Raw genomic sequence first — 20925 nt, forward strand, 5'->3', positions numbered from 1 at the left:
AGAGCAAGCCTCACTTCCAGAAGCTCTGTCCATACCCCACTAGCAAGGCTTCACAGCACTCGGGGAGCAAGGAGAAAGGTTTGCAGGTCTAGATGCATCACCACAAAGCAAGCCAGAATGTGAGTGTGGAACTGAGACATACCAATCACTGCAACAGTGGTTTGCTTCTCTTCCCAGGGTTTTTGCCTGCTTGTTGTTTTGACTGGACAGTCTATGTTGCTGTCTTCTGTATCTTCCCCTGCAGCACACCCTCTGCTGTTAAGTGCACCTTGCTACTCTTCAGCTCAGACTTTTTCTGTTCAGGATGACGCTTCGGTCTCAGTTCCTCCTCCTTCTGTCTGTTTTCCACAGCACCGAGCAACTGCTGTCATTCACTCTGCTCTCTACTCTGGTTCTTGGTGTCTGTGGATTTACCTCTACGAGAATTTCTTCTTCTTCTTCCTCCTACTTCTCCTCTCCCCTTTTCTTCCTTCTTCGCCTCCCTTCCTTACTCTGGTTTTACTAGACTTCTAGGGGAGTTTAGAGAGAAATGAGCACCTTCTGTTCACAGGTTTGCCTAGAGGCCCCACTGTGTGTACTTATAAGCCATTGCTACACACCATTATGCAGATGGTAGGTGTGCACATTTCCAGAGTGCCTCCACCACTTGCTGCTCACGCCTCTGATTTGCTGTGGGATGCCTCACCTTTAGGAACTTTTCAACACAACTTTCCCATAATAAGCAGTCCCCAAGGCCCTTTATCCTCTCAGCATCTCCAGACACTCAAATAGAGTTCAAGTTCATCGCCTGAGCTCTTCTCATAACATTAACCCTGGGCTGGCCCCCTGATTTCTATGTAGACAAGGCTGGCCTTGAGCTCACAGAGATCCACCTGTCCCTGCCTTCAGAGTGCTAGGGTTAATGGTGTGCAGTACCATGCTCAGCACAGAGTGATTTTTTTTTTAAACCTTATCTCTGGAGGTTGCTATTTACTCACAGAGCAAAACTTAAGTAATTCCTTAGCAAAACACAGGAAGTTCATTTTGCTGCTCTCTTACTACTCACCAGGCATTTTAGCCTTCTGTGTCTGCAGACTATGTCTTCTGATACCTCTATGCTTCTGTAGTTCTGGCCTACCTGAGTTTTAGAAAAGATTTACTTTTAACTTTGTGTGTGTGTGTGTGTGTGTGTTTCTCTGTCTCTCTCTGTCTCTCTCTCTCTCTGTGTCTGTATCTCTTTCTGTGTATGTGTGTGTGCGCACGTGCACATATGCACGCACATGTGAGTACAGTTGCCCAAGGAGGCTGTAAGAGTGTATCACATGCCCTGGAACTGGAGTTATAGGTGGCTGTAGGTCAACTGATGTGGGTGCTGAGAACTGAACTCAGGACCTCTGGAAGAGTAGCAAGTACCCTCAATCTCTGAACCATCTCTCCAGCCCCAATGTTGGGTTTTGTTTTGTTTTTTTCAGACTTAAAACAATCCTTTGAGATTTCATACATGTATACATTGAAATATGATCACATATATCCACATTTCTGCTCTTCCCCCAATATGTACCTTCTCCTAATTTCAGATTTTTTTTTGTTTGATAACTCACTAAGTCAATTAGTGTGGGTGGGGCCATTCACTGGAGCATAAAGAAACATAGCAGTGGGAACACCCTAAAAAAAAACACAAGAAGAAAAAAAGAAAAAGATTGTCTTCATTTAAGCAGTTATTAACTGCCAATAGCTCCTCAGCACATGACAGGGCCTACGGTTGTCTCTATCAATACAGGACAGAGTCTAGGAATCATGTCCTCTATCTACACAGGCTGGGGCCTAGGGTCGCCTCCTCATCTATGTGGGGACTTTTGGCTGGCTTGATTGTACATGGGTCTTGTGTGATGGCTGGGATGCAGATCATGGCAGAGCACTTATCTAGAATAGTGAGGCTGAGTTCCATCCCTAGTAGTACTGAGAGACAAACAGACCACAACAACTCCAGAAGACCCAGTCCAATCTGGCTTTCACAGATATCTTCACTGACTCTCCAGAGGCGGCTTACTGCTCCTTACTCTGGGTTCCCAAGCCTATAATACCCTACACTGTATGCACCTTGCATGCAGATGCTAAGACACACGCATCTCTGAACTATGGCAGCTGAAAACCATAAATGCTCAATAAATATTTAGTGAAAAGAAATATGCACAGATATTATACGTATGACAAAATGATCCCATGGCCAAGGCCAAATAGACTCTATGTACCAATGTATTAGGTTCCTGAAAATTGCTTTTTTATTATTTATTGGCACAGGGTTTTTATCCTGAATGCTGGGATCATAGTCATATGTCACCATAACAGTACTGAAATTTCTACATTATGACTGCTCTCCTCTAAGTTATTATAAAGTGACACTGAGGACACAAGGTCAGGGCCGTTGGGGTACATAGTGAGATCTGAACCAGTAGAGACTCTGTCTCAGAAACCAGGAGATGGAAGGATGAGGCCAGGGCATCTGCCCTGTTCATTACACCAATGCGTGGACCTCTGAAGCCTCTCCCAACTCTGAAGCCTCTAAATATGACCATCTGACCCCTCCCTTCCCCCCACAGGATACTGGGAAACAGAGAAAGAGTTTTTTCCTTGACTTAAGTAAAAGGGAATGTTTTTCATATTTTCCATTGTTAGTCTTTTAACAATGCTTTTCTTAATTTTTAAAGAGTTTTAAATTTGCATGTGTCTGCATGTGACCACACCCAGGGAGCCGCCCGTCTAGCCCCATGCAGAATAGTGACGTCAATTCTACTTGTCCCTTGCTTTCATTTCACATGGGGTGTCTGCAGTAACACTTTACCACATTTAATTCTGGGTTATTTTTCAAATGGGAAACATGAGTCAGTACGGTGCTTTTCCTTTCTGATGGCTCCTTCAGGAGGACATTCAGGTGTAGGACACCTATGTGTATCCCTGTGCCAGAGGTGAGCAACTTAGACAAAGCTCCTTTAAGAAATGCCAGCTAGGCTGGGTGTCTTTAATCCCAGCACTCAGGAGGCAGAGGCAGGTGGATCTCTATGAGTTTGAGACCAGCCTGGTCTACAAGAGCTAGTTCCAGGACAGGCTCCAAAACAATACAGAGAAGCCCTGTCTCTAAAAAAACCAAAAAAGAAAAGAAAAAAGAGAAATGCCAGCTAGCCGGGCAGTGGTGGCACGCACCTTTAATCCCAGCACTGAGGAGGCAGAGGCAGGTAGATCTTTGAGGTCAGCCTGGTCTACAGAGCTAATTCCAGGATAACAAGGACTACACAGAGAAAACCTGTTTCAAAAACAAAAAACAAACAAAAAAAGAAACGCCAGCTAGTGGATGAGGAACTGGCTCAATGTGTAAAGCATTTGCTGTGCATGTATGAGGACCTGAGTCTGAATCCCCAGAATCCACATAACACTGGATGTAGTAACACGTGTCTGTAATCTCAGTGCTCCTGTGGTGACATGAGAGGTGGTGACAGACCCTTGAAAGTTTTGGGGCCAGCTGGCCTGCATTATACAACAGCAAACAATTCTGCCTCAAATAATACAAAAAATGGGGACCGACTAGAGGTTTTCCTCTGACTTCCACACACGCACATGGCATATGCACACCAGCACACTTGTGTGTGGTATACATACACAAAGATTTGAAAAGAGAGTACCAGGAGTGGTGATGCATGCCTTTAATCCAAGGCAGAGGTAGATGGACCTCTGTAAATTCTAGGCCAGACTGGTCTAGGCTAGTTAGGGCTTCATAGTAAGTCCCTGTCTCAAAAAATGAAACAAAATAAATGCCAACAGGGCTGAGGATATAGTTCATGAGGTTTTGAGTGCAATCTCCAAAACCCTCACAAAATTTCCAGGTGCCATGGTGTGTGCTCAGAATCCTGACCCTGGGAAGGTAGAAATATCTAGAGCTGACTCTATAGTCAGTCTAGGCTAACTTGTGAGGTTCCAGGTCCCAAACAGACCTGACTCTACTCCCCAAAAGGTGGTCAGTTCCTGAGAACAACCACTGGGGTCTTCTGGCCTTCACACAGACATGCACACATAATAGCATGAACATGTATACCTTCTCACACATGAACATGTGCACATGTAACACTCGTGTACACACACTCACATGGATGCCCGCTAGCAGGAGTAGACGGCAGTAGGAGTTGGCGCTGCATTTGCTGAGACAGCCCAGAGTGGGGACTCTGCATGTAATCTGAAGTGACTCTGCCTCCCAGAAGAACACCAGCCCTCTGAGAGAAACAGAACATTCATAATCTGGAGCCTTTCCATGGCCTGAACATCAAAGAAAATTAATTTAATAATAACAGCAGCCAAGACTTACATGGTGTCAGTTTATATTTTTCTTTTCTTGTGGATTTGAATTACTTAGAACACATGTATCTCCCAAATGTTAGGAAATAAAACAAAAGAAAATCTTGGCTGGGATTTGTTTCAGTAATGAAACAAATGTTTAAGCCCAGATGGTGTAGTGAAAAAAATACATGTTACCTTTCCAGCCTGTTGATTCCCTGTTTACCTAGAAATCTGAGGCTCTTAATCTGCCTGTGTCCCTTGGCAAGAAGGTCAGAAATCATTGTCACTTTCATCCAGGGGCTCAGGTTTCCGGACCCTTCGACTGGGCTTAGCTGGTGAGAGAGCAATGCTCTCATCTTCCAAATCATCATCATCTTCTTCATCATCTTCCATGTCAATTTCACTGTCCTCTGAGTCTTCCTAAAGCACACAGATAGTACATGCAACTGAGGTGCTGGCTCACTATAACATCTTGTCTTAGACACCCCACTTAACTCTCTCAAGGACAGTGCAATAACTAGCAATACCCCTAGAGTGGAAGGTTGTGGGAACATAGGATGCTGCCAGCTCAACGACACTAGACTAAGGACATAACCAGTAACTCAAACACCAGCCTTTCCTGGGGTTGTCAAGCAGGAGTTGGCTTTCCATGGCTATCTTGGGAATACCCTTAACACATGTGAGGGACCTAGATGCTGAATGACTCCCGCAGTCTAGAGATGCAGCAGACAGGTAGACAGCAAGAAGGGCGGGAAAGGGAGGCCGATTCCAGATGGAGATGGAAAGCAGCGCGAATGTGGGTGAGAAGGCAAGGTGAATGGTGCCCCAGCTCCTTCAGTCTGGATCCAGGGAGCACCAACTTTTGCTCCCTGTCTTTTCTACGCACGTCTTATGCTCCATGTATACTAAGATGGCTGGCCACCCAGTCGAGAGAATTATTCCCAAGTAGTACATACATGTTAGAATTCTCTTCTCACTAACACCTTCTCCAGTTACCCTGCTCTGTCTGCTTCCTTCCCGGCAGAAATCTTTGAGCAAGCCAGGCCTATGGTGGTACAAGCCTACAATGCTAGCACTCTAGAGGCTAAGGCAGGGGGATGATTATGAATGAGGCCAGCATGAGCTACACAGAAAGATCTGTTTCATAATGAAAAAAAAAATGAACTCCTTGGGCAAATTGCTGTACTTAAAGTATCCCCCTCCCATTACATAAGTACAACAGGCTCTATCCCATAACCCCAAACCACTCTTATCAAGACTGAAAGGATTCCAATCCAGTGGGATGGATCCAGTCTTCCCACATCTGTCACCGACACGCCCTTCTTTCCTGAAGTCCTCCTCCCCATCCTCCATGGCAAACACCCTCGTCTGCCCGCTATCCCTAGCTCTCTGTACAGTGTGCTCCAACTCCTTTACCCAGTCCTCTCTAATTCTCTGGTTTCTGCAATACAGAGGCAGCTCAGGACTGCAGGCCTCCTCTCTTCTCTTCCTGCTCTCCAAATAGTGCAATTGCTTCTTTATCATGGCTTCCATCTAAATATGGATGGCTTCCAAGTTCCACTTCTGGTCCAGCCCTGTTTCTTAAATTCCAAACTTTTCCTGATCTGCCCTCTCAGCCCCTTCCTCAAGTCATTTCTGTCTCAAAAGTTAAAATCCCAGGCTTTTGGCTAGCTCCACCACTGAAGCATTCTGCATTTCTCTTCTTCATCAACCTAGTACAATCAACTAACAAAACAAGACGGGTCAAACCTCAGAAACACCCAGAATCTATCTGCTTCTCTCATGGCCTCGGGCTAAGACATCCTCACCTCCAACTTACACAGCTGCACTTGCCACCTCTGCATCTGCCCAGGGCCGATAACTCTCCCACATCTCCCATATTACTGGGTCCTCGATGCACCCTGCTGTTCTGTCTCCGTGGTCTCTCACCACTTGACCCCATCCCCTCCATCCTGCCACTGCCTCACTGTAGGTGTCCACACACCCCAGGCCCAGGGGCTCATCCACCCAACATGGCTCACCCTTTTCCTCACTCAGGTCTCTGCTTCAGTTCCTCACAAGAGAGGCCTTGCCTGAACATGTGAAAAGATCCCTGGTCTCTGTCGTTTCTCATCTCCTGAATCTACTTTCTTTATTCCCTAACACCGATGACTGTGGTGTATCTACTTGGTTGTTACTAGAACATGTGTGCTCCAAAGGCAAGGGCTGTTTGTTTTTTCCCCTACTGCATTCAGGACCCAACACTGATAGGATCCAACAAATTCATGTTGAACAAGCACAGAAAAGGCAAGCCCTGTGTCAGGAGCTGTGTGAACACAGCCTCCAGGAAATAAACAAGTGGGAAGACCCGAGCCACTACAGACACATTCATTCTTAAAGCATGTGGGCAAATAAAACAGAACAGACACCACTTTCCAGAAAGCACTGGTTGCTTTAGGCCAGATCCTCCCTGTTTCAGACTCAGGTGGACAGCAGTGGATGAATGCTACTTTATCACGAGTACCCTCTCTGTTAAGAAGAAAGTTATTGGGGGGCTGGAGAGATGGCTCAGCAGTTAAGAGCGTTGACTGGCTGCTCTACCAGAGGTCCTGAGTTCAATTCCCAGCAGCCACATGGTGGCTTACAACCATCTATAATAAGATCTGGTGCCCTCTTCTGGTGTGGGTGAAAACAAAGCATTCATATACATAAAATAAACAAATAAATAAAAAAGAAGAAAGTTACTGTTGAGTGGTTTCCCTGATTCTGCATTGACTATCCTCTAGGAATTCAAGGCACAAGCTTCTCTGTTTCCTGCCCAGAAAGACAAGGGCCAGCTTGCTCTGTGAATTTAAGCAACACTGCACTGAGGTACTTAGTAAGTCAAGCTTCATACAAGAGCATATGGTCCTGTTTAGTCCCTGTGCAGGCAGGCACCAGTGCTACACCCCAGACAGGCTTGTTCCTTACAAACTGACCTGGGATTGGTGTCTCTCCAGTAACCTTTGCTAAATGGGCCAAGTAGCACTGCCGGGGACTGTAGCAGAAGAAGGGCCCAGAGTCTGGCTGTGAATGCTCAGCCTGCCGTTTTGAGAGCCCAGACGCCCCTTTTTGGTTAAGTTCTCTAGTCAGCTATCTACCTGGTGGAGCTGAAGGCACTAGCAGCCTACCTCAGCCTCCTGTTGGGCCCCTCTGAGGCCCTGGTCTAGGAGGACACCTTTTCCATGTTCCTGCTCCAGAATCGCAGGATGGTGCTGAAGAAAGGCCGGTGCCGGGCCATGGCCCTTGGCGTCAGCACTTCATCTCTGTTATAATTCAGGGCCTGATGACTGTCTTGGTGTTTGACCCTCCTTAGTTTGGTAATGCAAGAGACCAGTCTGCCTGCCTCTCCATGGCATCTATTCTGAGGGCTTCTTGCCCCAGTGTGGAAGCATCACCCCAGAGGAGAGAGGCTCTGCTGGCCCTGAGCAGGCCGACACACACCAACAAACAGAAAAGAAAAGAAAACCAACCTGCTTCCTGGAGCTGGGAGTCTTGCATTTACCTAAGAGGACTGGTGCTGCTTCCGTCTTTGGAAAGCGAGAATGGAAAGAACAGTGAGAAGGCAAAACAAAAAGGGCGAGCATATTTGTGCGAAATGAGAAACAAGCTACTGACAAACTCTGTCACATTCGAGCAATGTGCTGGGAACAGTAGCCCCTGACTCATGGCAGCACCTGAGCTAATCTAGGAGGACAGCCCGAGACAGGGGGCACAGGAGTGGTGAGAGGGTGCGGGACTCACGTCTTCATCTGAGTCTCCACCCTGCATTGTGCCCACGATGCGTTTGCTGGGCCTCCCTGAGAAAAACAAAAACATGAAATTATTACATCCTTGGAAATGACATTTAAGAATTGCTTTCCCTTGGAAAACTGAGGGAATACTAAAGTACATACTATAAAATGTATTTAAGCTCCAACTAACTGGAATTAACAAATAATCTATTTTCTGTCCCCCATCTCCTCTATTTTGAGAAACTCACTATATAGCTGAGACGCCTTGAACTCTTGATCCTGCCTCAACCCCTAGAGTGCTGGCATTGCAGGTTTGTGCTACCATGCCCTGCTCTGAAATTCTACTTAAAAGATGGAAAAAGGGCAATAAAATTTGGCATGTGACAGGGTACATCTGTAATCTCAGCACTCAGGAGACTGAGGCAGGAGGATTACTGGGATCTCAAAGCTAGCTGTACCATGTCTCAGCAACAATAATAAAAAACTAACAAAAAAATAAAGTTAACATGGACTGGTGAGATGGTTCAGTAGGTAAAGGTACTTGCCACTAAGCCTAATGACCTGAGTTCCTCTCCAGAATTTACATGGAAGAAGGAAAAAACTTAGTTCCAAAAGTTTTATTTGGATATGTGCGCATGTGTGCACACATAAATGAATATAATGAAAACTTACATACAAAAATTATACATGAAGGCTGGGGGTATGGATAAGTGGTAGAACATTTATCCATATGCTTAAGGCCATGCATTTCATCTCTAGCACCACAAAACAAACTTGAATCAAGAGTACTTGTTTGTTTGCTTAGGGTTTCTCTGTGTAGCCTTGGCTGTCCAGGAACTCCCTCTGTAGACCTGGCTGGCCCCAAACTCACAAAGATCTGCTGCCTCTGCCTCCTGAGTATTGGGATTAGATGTGTGTACCACCACCACCACCTGGCAATCAAGAGTATTTTTAAAACACATTCTCTGGTATTTGAGGGGGGGGGAATCACTGAACTCCATGATTAGTTTACATGCAGTAGAACTTACATGGTATCTGCTGAAAAAGAATATATTATTCTTTTATGAACTGGTGTCTCCTGTACTTGGATCTAGGCCTAAGTTTCCAAGTGAAAATGTTAGCAGAGTCACTGCTGGCTGGGTCCAGGCAGAGCAGGCGAAGGCTGCTCATGGCAGCCCCAGAGAGACAACTGAGCACTGGGCCAGACAGGTGCAAAGCCTTTTTGCATTTGAAAGCCCTTGCCATAGATTTTGGAACTGGACTATATTAATTTACTCTGCAAGTTAAGTACTTAAGCAAGGTTTGAATGAATCGTTGCCTTTCTTAGACTAACGTGGAGTCAGCTACACACCCTTTTCTAGTGTTGGCTCCCATCTATCAGATGGGAGACATACCATTAGCCCCTGTTTGTGTCATGAAAAAGTGAAAGGTTACAAAAGAAACCAAAGCAATTAGTCATCCAATGGGAAGCACACATAAGAAATGAAGACAGCTGGGCCCAGAATAAACAGAAGCTGCTAACAACAAAGTTAACATAAAATAATGAAAAGATGATAACACCTCTGAAACTTATTAGGTATAAACAATTCTCTACAGTACCAGTGCTTTAGAGGCTGAGACTGGAGACTGAGTTTGAGTCCAGTCTGAGTTACAAAATGAGATCCTGTCTCAAAAGACCAAAAAAGTTCCTGTGCGCTAAATATTAGCTGGGTGATGGGTAAGAAATTTATTTAAAGTTAAATATAGGGCAATTGGGTAGCTATCAAAATTAGAGTTTACAGTTGGGTATGGTGGCATCTGCAGTCTGAGAGTCTGAGCACTCGGGTCCTTGTAGTGCAAGGACTCTGAATTTGAGGCCATGCTGTCCTATACAGCATGCCCTGTACCAGAAACAAAAGTGTTTTTTTGTTGTTGTTGTTTTGGTTTTTTTTTTTTTTTTCCGAGACAGGGTTTCTCTGTGGCTTTGGAGGCTGTCCTGGAACTAGCTCTCTTGTAGACCAGGCTGACCTCGAACTCACAGAGATCCATCTGCCTCTGCCTCCCAAGTTCTGGGATTAAAGGTGTGTGCCACCACCACCCAGCTCAGAAACAAAGGTTAAAGTTAATGTTAAACAGAAGAATCCCATTTGATAAAGTTAGACTAAGATATTTTTGTTTAAAAGTTTTGAAGTGAAAAAACCCAAGAAGGCAATCTGGTTTTAGTGAGGCACATAGTTGAATGTGGAATTCATCAGGGAACAAAACAAAGCAGCCCAATTATCATTAGCAGACATTCCTTTCTTGCTAGGATTGCTTGATGACCAAAGGTGATGATTAATTCCTTATACCCATTTCTTCTCTCAATCTCCTGATATAAAAAACTATTAATGAGTGGGTATGCACCCTACGTTTTAAAGCAGAGCTGACTGATTCTTTTTCATATACAAAAGTTTAGGTTTTTGATTCCTTATAAGATTACCTTTCAAGGTAAGTAATAAAGTAATTGGCCCTTTCTTTAAAAAAAAAAAAGAATAGCATTTGAAATGATGTACACTAAAGAAACACTTGCATATATGTAGAAAGAAGTATATACAAGAAAATAGTGAAATTAAATACCTCAGTATATAGCCAAATAAATTAAGGGTACAGTTATGCAATGGAATATGATGTAGCCATTAAAAAAATAAAGCACATCTCTATTTACTGATATAAGGACAGTTACTGTAACAGAGTGCCAGACCTTAGCACAACTGAGTCCATGATGGAAGTACCATTCAGGCTGAAAACTAAGCATGGAGACAGCACCACCTGCCAAAATGAAAACAAAGGTCTAACCCATCAAAGTCCATAGTTAAGGGAACATCTCTAATATACCAACCTTGCTTTCTGGCTTCTGTAGTTCTGCTTTTGGCTAACTGTTCTTGTTAACTGAAGTGTGTCAACCTAGGACATGGTTTTTGTGCTTAAAAGCTCACCCTGAGAAAGGCTCAGGGTTACAATCAGATCCCAAATATCCAGTGTAGTCTCCAGCTAGATAACAAAAATTTTCTATTTGCTTAAACCCATGTCCAAGCAGTCTTCTTTGGTAACTATTCCACAACAGTTACAATATATTTAATTTGGGTGTGAGTGTAGTATATGTATGCATACATATTTATGTGTGTGAATACATGTGTGCCTATATGTATATATGTGGAGGCCAGAGGTTGATATCAGTATCTTCCTATATCATCCTCCATCATATATATATATATATATATATATATATATATGTTTGTTTGTTTGTTTGTTTGAGACAGGGCTTCTCTGTGTAGCTCTGGCTGTCCTGGAACTCACACTGTAGACCATGTTGGCCTTGAACTCAAGAGATCTACCTGCCTCTGCCTCTAGAGTTCTGGGATTAAAGGCTTGCACCACCACCAACCAGCAAGTCAATAGTTTTAAAGAGAGAAAAATTTAGACAGACATTTGTGCCTTTATGTAAGGATATATTTATGCTTTTGCTGAGATAGGGTGTTACCATGTGGCCCTGGCTGACCTGGAACTCATGCAGACAAGGATGGCCTCTAATTTAGAGTCCCACCTGCCTCTTGCCTCTGCCTCCCAAGTGCTGGAATTAAAGATGTGCGCCACCACTGCCTGGCTCCATATTATTTTTTGAGCCCTGATTCAGTAAGACTGGTCAGCAAGTCGTAGTGACCCTCCTGTCTCCACCTCCCCAGTACGAGGGTTTCAGACAGGCACTGTAGCTTTTGGCTTTTCACATGGGTGCTGGGAATTCAAACCTAGATTTTACACTTGCACAGCAAGCATTTTACTGGCTCAACCTTCTCCCCAGCCCCAATGTATTTAATTTTCAGAATAAAAGTCATAAAATAATGATGTAATCTGGTCCCACTTAGGTTAAAGAACTTTCAAGCAATTTTTGCTTATGTTTGACAGTATGTGTGTATGTAAGTAAGTGTATCTTACATGTGCATGGAAAGTCAATTTGTAAGGACAAGCTCTGAAAGCTAGCTATGGCCCTCTAGGTTGAAGTGGAACATGAGGAAAAACCCATTTTTAAAATGTTTTTTTTTTTAATGAGACATACTCATGTGATCCTGTGGGGAGTGGTCATTGTTACTTAGGACCTCTTGTAAATACTGCCAGTTCTTTCAAATATAGGCCATTTTGTTATCAGCCTTCCTGCCCTTTCCAACTCCTTGACAAATAGAATTAGGGCTCACAGGAATAGCTGATAGTAATCTGCAGCTAGGTCACTTAACAACTCTTCTTCCTGCAGTTAGGTTACTTAGAAACCCCTTCACCCTGTCACATGGAGGACGTGACCCCAGGCCACCTTGAAGAAATAACACCTCTTTAGATATGAAGCAAGTTCTGAGAAACAGGCTTGAGGCTCATCCGTCAGTCAAAGATTAAGCCTAGTGAAAATTACCAAGTCCCTCTGGTGGGGATAGACTTGAGCAATAGAGGATAGATTGTGAAAGCTAGAACTGAAACCTGCAGTTAGATTACCAGGTGACACAGAACGGCCTACCCCTCCCACTGACCTTTGCCTCCTGGTAGCTGCAGTCAACACCTCCACTCCCGCCCCTCCTCACTTTCCCCCTAGGGCCTCTATATAAACCCCTTTGGAAAGAATAAAGGTCGTCAGCTTGATCAGGCATGCTGACTTGCTATCTATTCCTTATACCCCTTGTCCCCCGACATTTTCTCCTAGGCGTCCCTGGTCTTAGTTGACTGTCCCTGCTGGACGGGTCATGATCCCTTTACTCTGGGTTAATTCCTTGGCCACAGGGATGTAACTGCACTGACCCCAAATGAGCAGAATACAGAGCTCAGTTGCAGAGGCCATTTCTGAGGTATCTGCAAACAGAGAAGAACGTGACAGGTGCTGGGCATGGTGGTGCATGGGGGTGGAGCAGGAGGGTCAGGTTCAAGGTCATCTTGAGGCACACTGTAAATTAAAGGCCAGCTTAGCTACATGGAATTGAACAAAAGGACTGTATGTATGAGAGACAGATGCTGAAGAACAAAATGAAGCGAGGCAGGAGTGGCTCCAGGGACCCTTCACAGTTCCCTGGGGTCTCAATGCCAAGCAGCACTCATCCGACTTTGCCCTTGATGTTCCGAGGCAAGGGAGCTGGACAAGAGAAAGAGTCACACTACCTTGCATGAGCACCTCCATGGCTGTCCGAGGCTTCGACAGCCTTCTCTCCTCTAGCTCACTATCAGATTCATCGTCCTCCTGGATGTCTATGTCTGAGTCATCGTTACCTGACAGGAACAACAGAAGGCAGAATAAAGGAGCAGTTCTTGCAGTACAGTCAAACGTCTCCTGTCTATTAAGGCATCAGTGCAAAAGCATCTGCTTTTCTTGACCCCTTTTCATCTATTGGCTCTTATGAGACCCCCTGGATTTTCTCAGGTACTAGTGAACTGTTAATGCAGCCCATAATATGCTGTACTTCAAAGCTAAAAGACTGAATTTTTCACAAACTGAGTAGCTGGGAGGCAGAAGCAGGCAGATCTCTGAGTTTGATGCCAGCCTAGGCTACAAAGTGAGTTCCAGAACAGCCAGAGCTACACAGAAAAACCCTGTCTTGAAAGACAAAAACAAAAACCTAAACAAAAACACAGAAGAAAATAGATTCTTCTCTCATAGTTTCCCCTCCCTCCACTGCTCCTCGCTCTCCCACTTCCCTCTCCATTCCACCTTCATTTCCTCTTCAGAAAAAAGCAGGCTTCCAAGAGATGACAGCCAAACAGGACAAAACAAGATAGTTACAAAAAGACAAGGTGGAAACCTCTTATCAAGGCCAGATAAAGCAACCAGGTGGGAAAGAGTCTCAGGAACGGCAAGAGTCAGAGGTACACCTGCTCCCACTGCTAAGAGTCTCACAAAACACCAAACTAACGGCTATAACATACACACACACAGAGGGCCTGGTACAGCCCGTGCAGGCCCTGGGCTTGTCGCTTCAGTCTCTGTGAGCCTTCTGAGTGAACTCAAGTGGCACTTAATATGAAAGCTGTGAGAAAACCGCTCTCTGGAAATATTTTTGCACTTCTAGTCAACAATGACAGATTTGTTGATGTTTAAGAGGGCAAATCTCATCTATGTTCTTATTACAATTAAAATTTGAGAGAAAAAATTTAAAGACAATAAAGTACTTCTTACAATGTAAGTAACTCTGCTAGAGAAATGTAATTCATTGCATACCTGCCAACAACCTGATGGCCTGAGTCTGATTCTCAGGAATTCATGTAAAGGTGAACGGAAAAAGAAACAATCACAAAGCTGTCCTCCAACCTCAACATGTGCTCCACTGCACACCCACAGCTGCACTCGAACACTTGGCATGTGAGTGCACGCCTGCACACACACACACACAAAGCTGTCCTCCAACCTCAACATGTGCTCCACTGCACACCCACAGCTGCACTCGAACACTTGGCATGTGAGTGCACGCCTGCACACACACACACAAAGCTGTCCTCCAACCTCAACATGTGCTCCACTGCACACCCACAGCTGCACTCGAACACTTGGCATGTGAGTGCACGCCTGCACACACACACACACAAAGCTGTCCTCCAACCTCAACATGTGCTCCACTGCACACCCACAGCTGCACTCGAACACTTGGCATGTGAGTGCACGCCTGCATACACACACACACACACACACACACACACACACTCTCTCTCTCACACACACTCACACACCCACTCACCCACACACACACACTCTCTCTCACACACACTCACACTCACACACCCACTCACACACACACACACTCTCTCTCACACACCCACTCACCCACACACACACACACTCTCTCTCACACACACTCACACTCACACACCCACTCACACACACACACTCACACACACACTCTCACACACACTCACACTCACACACTCTCTCTCACACACACTCACAACCCACTCACACACACACACACTCTCTCTCTCTCACACACACTCACACTCTCTCACACACACTCACACTCACACACCCACTCACACACACACACACACTCTCTCTCTCACACACACTCACACACCCACTCACCCACACACACATACACACACTCTCTCACACACACTCACACTCACACACCCACTCACACCCACACACACACTCACACACCCACACACTCACTCGCACAGGATAGAAACCTTAAGTCCACAAGCAGCTTTCTCAAGGCTGAAGGCATCCGTCAGACCCAGCAGACTTACTTCCACTCTTGAGCAGCCGCTTTTCCTCTTCCTTTAGCTTACTCTGCATTAGACGGAGAGTATTCTCAGCTTCCTGTGGAGGAGAAAGACCACATTAGAATAATGACCTTTTGCCATTGGTGGCGCACACCTTTAATCTCAGCACTCAGGAGGCAGAGGCAGGCCGATCTCTGTGAGTTCGAGGCCAGCCTGGTCTACAGAGCGAGTTCCAGGACAGCCTCCAAAACAATACAGAGAAACCCCGTCTCAAAAAACAAAAAACGAAAACAAAAAACAAAAAACAAAAAAAATGGTGACCTTTGGTGGATGGCAGATGATCTGATTCTACACCACTGTGTGAACACTGCAGAGTTTGTCATATAGAACCAAAAAGGAAAAAAAGAAAAAGAAAAAAAAGACTTTAGGAGGTTACTTAAGGGGATGGAGACATGGCTCAGTGGTTTAGGCACTGGCTGCTCTTGCAAGGGACCCTGGTTCAATTCCTTGTACCACACAGTGGCTTGCAACCATCTGGTAACACCAACGCAGAGAATCTGATGTCCTCTTTTGGCCTCTGTGTACATGGTACACATGCAGGAAAAATAGCAATACACAAAATAGATATTCATAAAACTTTCAAAAAATTTACCTAAGTAACCTATGCGGTCCATACACCTGTGCTCTCTCTCTGCCATATACCCAGCAGCTGTGGGAATGGCCTAGGCATTTGATGTTCTAGCCCTACATCCTCCTCCTTCTACCACCAGAACTCTGAAAGAGACGAGTGACACAGCAGGGCAGTGTGCCTGCAAGGGCAGTGGACATAGGAAATGTGTCTAACACAGATAGGCACAGTTCCCCGCTCAGATCAAAAGAAAGCAGAACTGTTTCCATGTTTCTGCCTATACTGAGTCACCACTCCAACATAAAGATGCTAATGGCAGATCGGGATGCCAGGATAACAAGGAAAAACTGGTCTTAGTTCCTGGTGTATGGCCAGAAGGAGGCAATATGTCAGGTGTGTTGTCAAATGGAGCCCCAATTAAGTTGGGCATGGTAACATGTATGTTATAGTCCCTGCACTTAGGAGACTGGGCTGAGCAACATAGCAAGACACTGGCCTACTCACCCCTCAAATAGGCAAGCTTTGGATGCAAATTTAGATTCTGCCTCAAATGTAAGGCGGGGAGGGGAAGATACCAGATGTAAACTCCTGGCCTTCACATGCACACGCACCCATACACATGTGAAAATGCATATATCACACAAACATGGACAAAACACCAATAAAAATTTAAAACTGGCTTTTAAATTTTGTTTGGTGTTGTAAGCATTTAAAAATGCCCTTGTATCAGGCATGGGAAAGGGCAAAGCAAACACAGGCCCTTCCGGGTCACTTCACAAGTTATAGTTGACCCATTTCCACTTCTCACTGCCCAAACCCTGATAACACATCAAATACTTGACCACCAAGAGTCCACGCTGTGTAGTCAGCAAGGCAGAGGAACCACTCAAGTAGCCTGCAGACCTGCACTCTCATACCATGATACATACAAACTGACGTGGCTCAGAGTGTAGAGTAACCCAGGAGACTTACTTCAAACCTCTCCTGCTCCATCCGGTGATGATCCTCAAGTTGCTGTTCCAGGTAAGCCAGGTTCCGGAACTTCTCTAGATAAACGTCATACTGCTTCTGCAATTCTTCCTCAATCTTCTCATACTCATCCATAAAGGCGGGCCTAAAGTACGCAAATGAAATAGAGTAAGTTAGTCAGTCTACAAGTTTGAAATTTGTATTTAAGAGTTCCAACTTCCATCATCATGACTTTCCTTAAAATACATCATGAAACCTCTGATTACACAAGGTCCCCACTCTGATAACCACTTAAAATTTGCCTGTTCTCTTCTCTACCTATCAAAAGAAGTTATGTTTTTACCCATGTAGTCTTTATAAAAAACTGAAAAAACCCAAAAGTAGGAGAATTAAGTAAAATGTTACTTATAAACCACCAAATACATGTAGTGTGTAACATATGTTCTCCCCCCCACTTTAATATAGGGAGGGTCTCATGTAGCCTAGGCTGTCCTTGAACTGGTGAATTCCTTGTCAGCTTCCTGAGTTGTGGGATTTCACATGTGCCACCATGTTAAGCCCTTTCCAGACTTCCCTAAATTAGATATAGATAGAAGTGTGTGTGTGTGTGTGTGTGTGTGTGTGTGTGTGTGTGTGTGTGTGTTTGACACAGGGTTTTTCTATTTTGCTCTGACTAGTCTGGAACTCTCTATATAGACCAGGTTGGCCTTAAACTCACAAAGATCTATCTACCTCTGTCTTCCAAGTACTGGTATTAGAGACATATGTCATCACACCCAGCCAGGAATGTATTTTTTAATAAAAATTAAAAAGTAAATCTGTTAGCAAGTAGTTTTGTGGATTTCACTTCAATGGATCACAGGGTCCAAAAGGGTTAACATAGTCATGTGCCATACACATCTGTGAAAATCAGCAAGTTATTTATTTATTTACTTATTTAGTTACTTTTTTTTTTTTTGAGGCAGGGTTTCTCTGGTTAGCTTTGGCTGCCCTGGAATTCATTCTGTATACTAGGCTGTGCTCAAACTCACAGAGATCTGCCTACCTCTGCCTTCTGAGTGCTGTGATTAAAGGTGTGTGCCACCATGGCCCTGCTTAAAATCAATAAATTAAACATATGCATTATCTTAGCTGGTATAATATTCTACTATGGACATGACAAAACAGTCTTCCTGATACGGGATGTCCTTTTGTATGCTGTGAATATATGTTTCTCTTATTGGTTGGTGAATAAAGCTGTTTCAGCCAATGGACAGGCAGAATGTAGCTAGGCAGGAAGGATAGGTAGGACTACCAGACAAGGAGAATGCTGGGAAGAGGAAAGGAGAGAGTGAGTTGCCAGGGGACAACACATAGCTGCTGGGAAGATAGAATGCCTGGGAATTCTCTGGTAAGCCAAGACCCCGTAGAGATACACAGATTAATAGAAACGGGTTAATAATTAAGAAAGAGCTAGTCAATAAGAAGCCTGAGCCACTAGCCCAACAGTTTATAGTTAATATAAACACCTGTATGTTTATTTGGGACTAAAGAGCTGCAGGACTAGGTGGGACAGAAACTTCCATCAACATCTTCCAAACAGGTCTTTAGGCTACTGCAAATGAGAGTTGTTCTAAAACAAATAAAATAACAATAAAACAAAACTTAAAACCTGTGGCAAAAGGCTATTTCAACTGGTTGGTTAAATTTTCTTTTTTCCTCTTAGTATTAATTTTCCCTTCCCTTTCTCTTTTCCTTTCTTCCCTGCTCCTCCCAAGGGCCAGGATTATAGGCATGTAACATCATGCCTGATTTTGTTATTGATCTTAATGGGAAAACTCTGCTCTTAAAAAAATATAATGAGGGGCTGGAGAGATGTCTTAGCAATTGAGGGCACTGGCTGATTTTCCAGAGGATAAGAGTTCAGTTCCCACCGCCTACCTGGTAGCTCATAATCTGTAACTCCAGTTCAGTGGGATCTTGTACCCTCTGCTGTCTGCATACACCAGGCATGCACATGGTACATGGGAATACATGCAGGAAAAACATGTAAATACTTATTTGATCATTTATTTATTTTGTTTTTTTTGAGACAGGGTTTCTCTGTGTAATAGCCCTGGATGTCCTGGAACTTGCTTTGTAGACCAGGCTTCAAACTCACAAAGATCCACCTGGTTCTGCCTCCTGAGTGCTGGGATTAAAGGTGTGTGCCACTACCACCTGGCTATAAATTTTTAAAAATGAGGATTAGCTGTAAAGGAATGTGCCTATATAGTCCCATCTCCTCTGGTGGCTGAGGTGCTAAGACACAAGGGTCCCTTTAGCCCAGGAGCTGGGAGACTGAAACTTTTACTGAAAAATTCAAGGTATATCCTGGATCTCTTTTCAGAAAAGCTGCTTTTCATATGAATGGAGGCTTTGGACACACACCTTCCACCTGAGCTGAGTATGTTCTCTTCTCAAATTTAAGTTACCCTGAGTACATTAAAGTCTGGATTTGGGTTAAGCTCTTGGTACTAATGTCCTGATAGGAATGTTGGATGCCAGCAATCAAGTAAGGCACAAACTTGTGTATAGATCCTTTGTCCTGCACATCCCCCAAAACTCCTTGGGTCACTTTGATTTTGTCAGCTTCGCTGAAATAGCAGTTCTGGCTGCTGAGATGCTTGTCCATGGTATCAAGAGAGGACATACCAAAAATATGGAACACTTCATGAATTGGCAAATCATCCTTGCTAATTCTATTGTTCCATTTAGCATATGTACAGCTGAAGCAAATACCTGAAATAGTTTTTGAAATAACACAAGGAATAGGTAATGTGGTGGTCTGAATGAGAATGACCCCCACACCCTCATATATTTACATAATTGGTTCCTAGTTGGTGAGACTGCTTGGGAAGGATTAGGAGGTGTGGCCTAGCTGGAGAAGGTGTGCCACTGGGTGCTAGCTTTAAGGTTTCAAAAGACTTGTTCTATTTCTCCTGCTTATAGAACAAAATGTAAATTCTCAGTTGTTTCTACTGCCATGCCTTTGTTCCATCATGGACTCTAACCTCTGAAACTGTAAGGCCAGCTAAAGCTTTCTTTTATAAGTTACCTTGGTCATGATAACTTGTCACAGCAATAGAAAAGTAACTTAAGATGGAGGATGAAACAGAGAGGGGAAGAGAACATTAATCTTTTAAGCCAGAATAAAGCAACTTACCTATTAAAAAAGGCTTGCAAGATATAGTGGCACACACTTTTAGTTCCAGCACTTGGGTGGCAGAGGCAGGCAGATCTCTGTGAGTACGAGGCTAGCTTGGACTACAGAATGAGTTCCAGGACAGCCAGAGATACATAGTGAGATCCTGTTTTGAAAAATCAACCAACCAAACATGATGTAGGGCTTAACTAAAATGAATTATGCTTTTAATATGACTTTGTTAGTGAATCCAAGGACTCTCCTGGCAGTGATTTCAGCAGAGGGAAGAGCAAGGCCCTGACATGAATTGGAGGACCCTGGGTGCCTTCTGTTTGCCAGTATTTGTGGAAAGGAAAGCAAAAAACAAGGAGGCAAGATATAAACCAAGTAAAGGAAGAGCACAAGGAAAATATGAGGAATACTGTAAAGGTTCCATTGACACAGGCAATGTTTTGGGCCACTATTACACTTCTCTGTTCCCGGGACTGTTTTTCCACTGAGTCAAAGTCATAAGAAAGATAAATTGCTGACAGGTGAGGAATTATCAAAGTGAAAAGTCTAAAATCTATTCAAATCAAAAGATGGATGTATATTCTGTTTAATTTAATTTATGACAAGATTTTAGAAGGCCAAACCTGGTAAAACTCACCATCTGGATTTACTTTGTTTCATGTTCAAAGTAACCACAAACCTTAAGAGGGCTCCAGAGGTCAGTCATGTCGCAGACATATTGAAAGCAGTACAGAGAGTGAGCCAGTGTAGCAGTCAGCTTTTAGAACAGGCAGCAAAGGAACTGTGACATAGGGTCTCTGTGCATGAGTCTGCATTTTGATGCTTGAACAGCTAACGCCACTTACATTCTTCCAACCTTATTTCCACCTTTCACAGACACTAGCTACTCACTC

The 20925-nt window shown here is 44.1% G+C and overlaps 1 protein-coding gene across 5 annotated transcripts in view; it reads right to left on the reverse strand.

Annotated features, from left to right (window-relative positions):
• Positions 1-4329: 4329 nt before the first annotated feature.
• Positions 4330-20925, reverse strand: part of Cluap1 (clusterin associated protein 1) — a 32531-nt gene continuing 15935 nt past the window's right edge. For 2 of the 5 annotated variants that reach the window (XM_040748168.1, XM_040748169.1), the window contains exons 8-13: positions 16861-17002; positions 15285-15357; positions 13209-13316; positions 10777-10844; positions 8068-8123; positions 4330-4725 (exon numbers count right to left, since the gene is read on the reverse strand). In XM_040748168.1, coding sequence (XP_040604102.1) covers positions 4497-4725; positions 8068-8123; positions 10777-10844; positions 13209-13316; positions 15285-15357; positions 16861-17002 — 676 coding nt within the window. In that variant the 3' untranslated portion in view covers positions 4330-4496. Of the gene's footprint in view, positions 4726-7796; positions 7854-8067; positions 8124-10776; positions 10845-13208; positions 13317-15284; positions 15358-16860; positions 17003-20925 lie in introns of all 5 variants that reach the window. The other 3 variants (XM_040748172.1, XM_040748170.1, XM_040748171.1) reach the window with 3 other exon arrangements.

This window comes from Mesocricetus auratus, unplaced genomic scaffold (assembly GCF_017639785.1).
Source record: "Mesocricetus auratus isolate SY011 unplaced genomic scaffold, BCM_Maur_2.0 Super-Scaffold_100007, whole genome shotgun sequence".
NCBI lineage: Eukaryota > Metazoa > Chordata > Mammalia > Rodentia > Cricetidae > Mesocricetus > Mesocricetus auratus.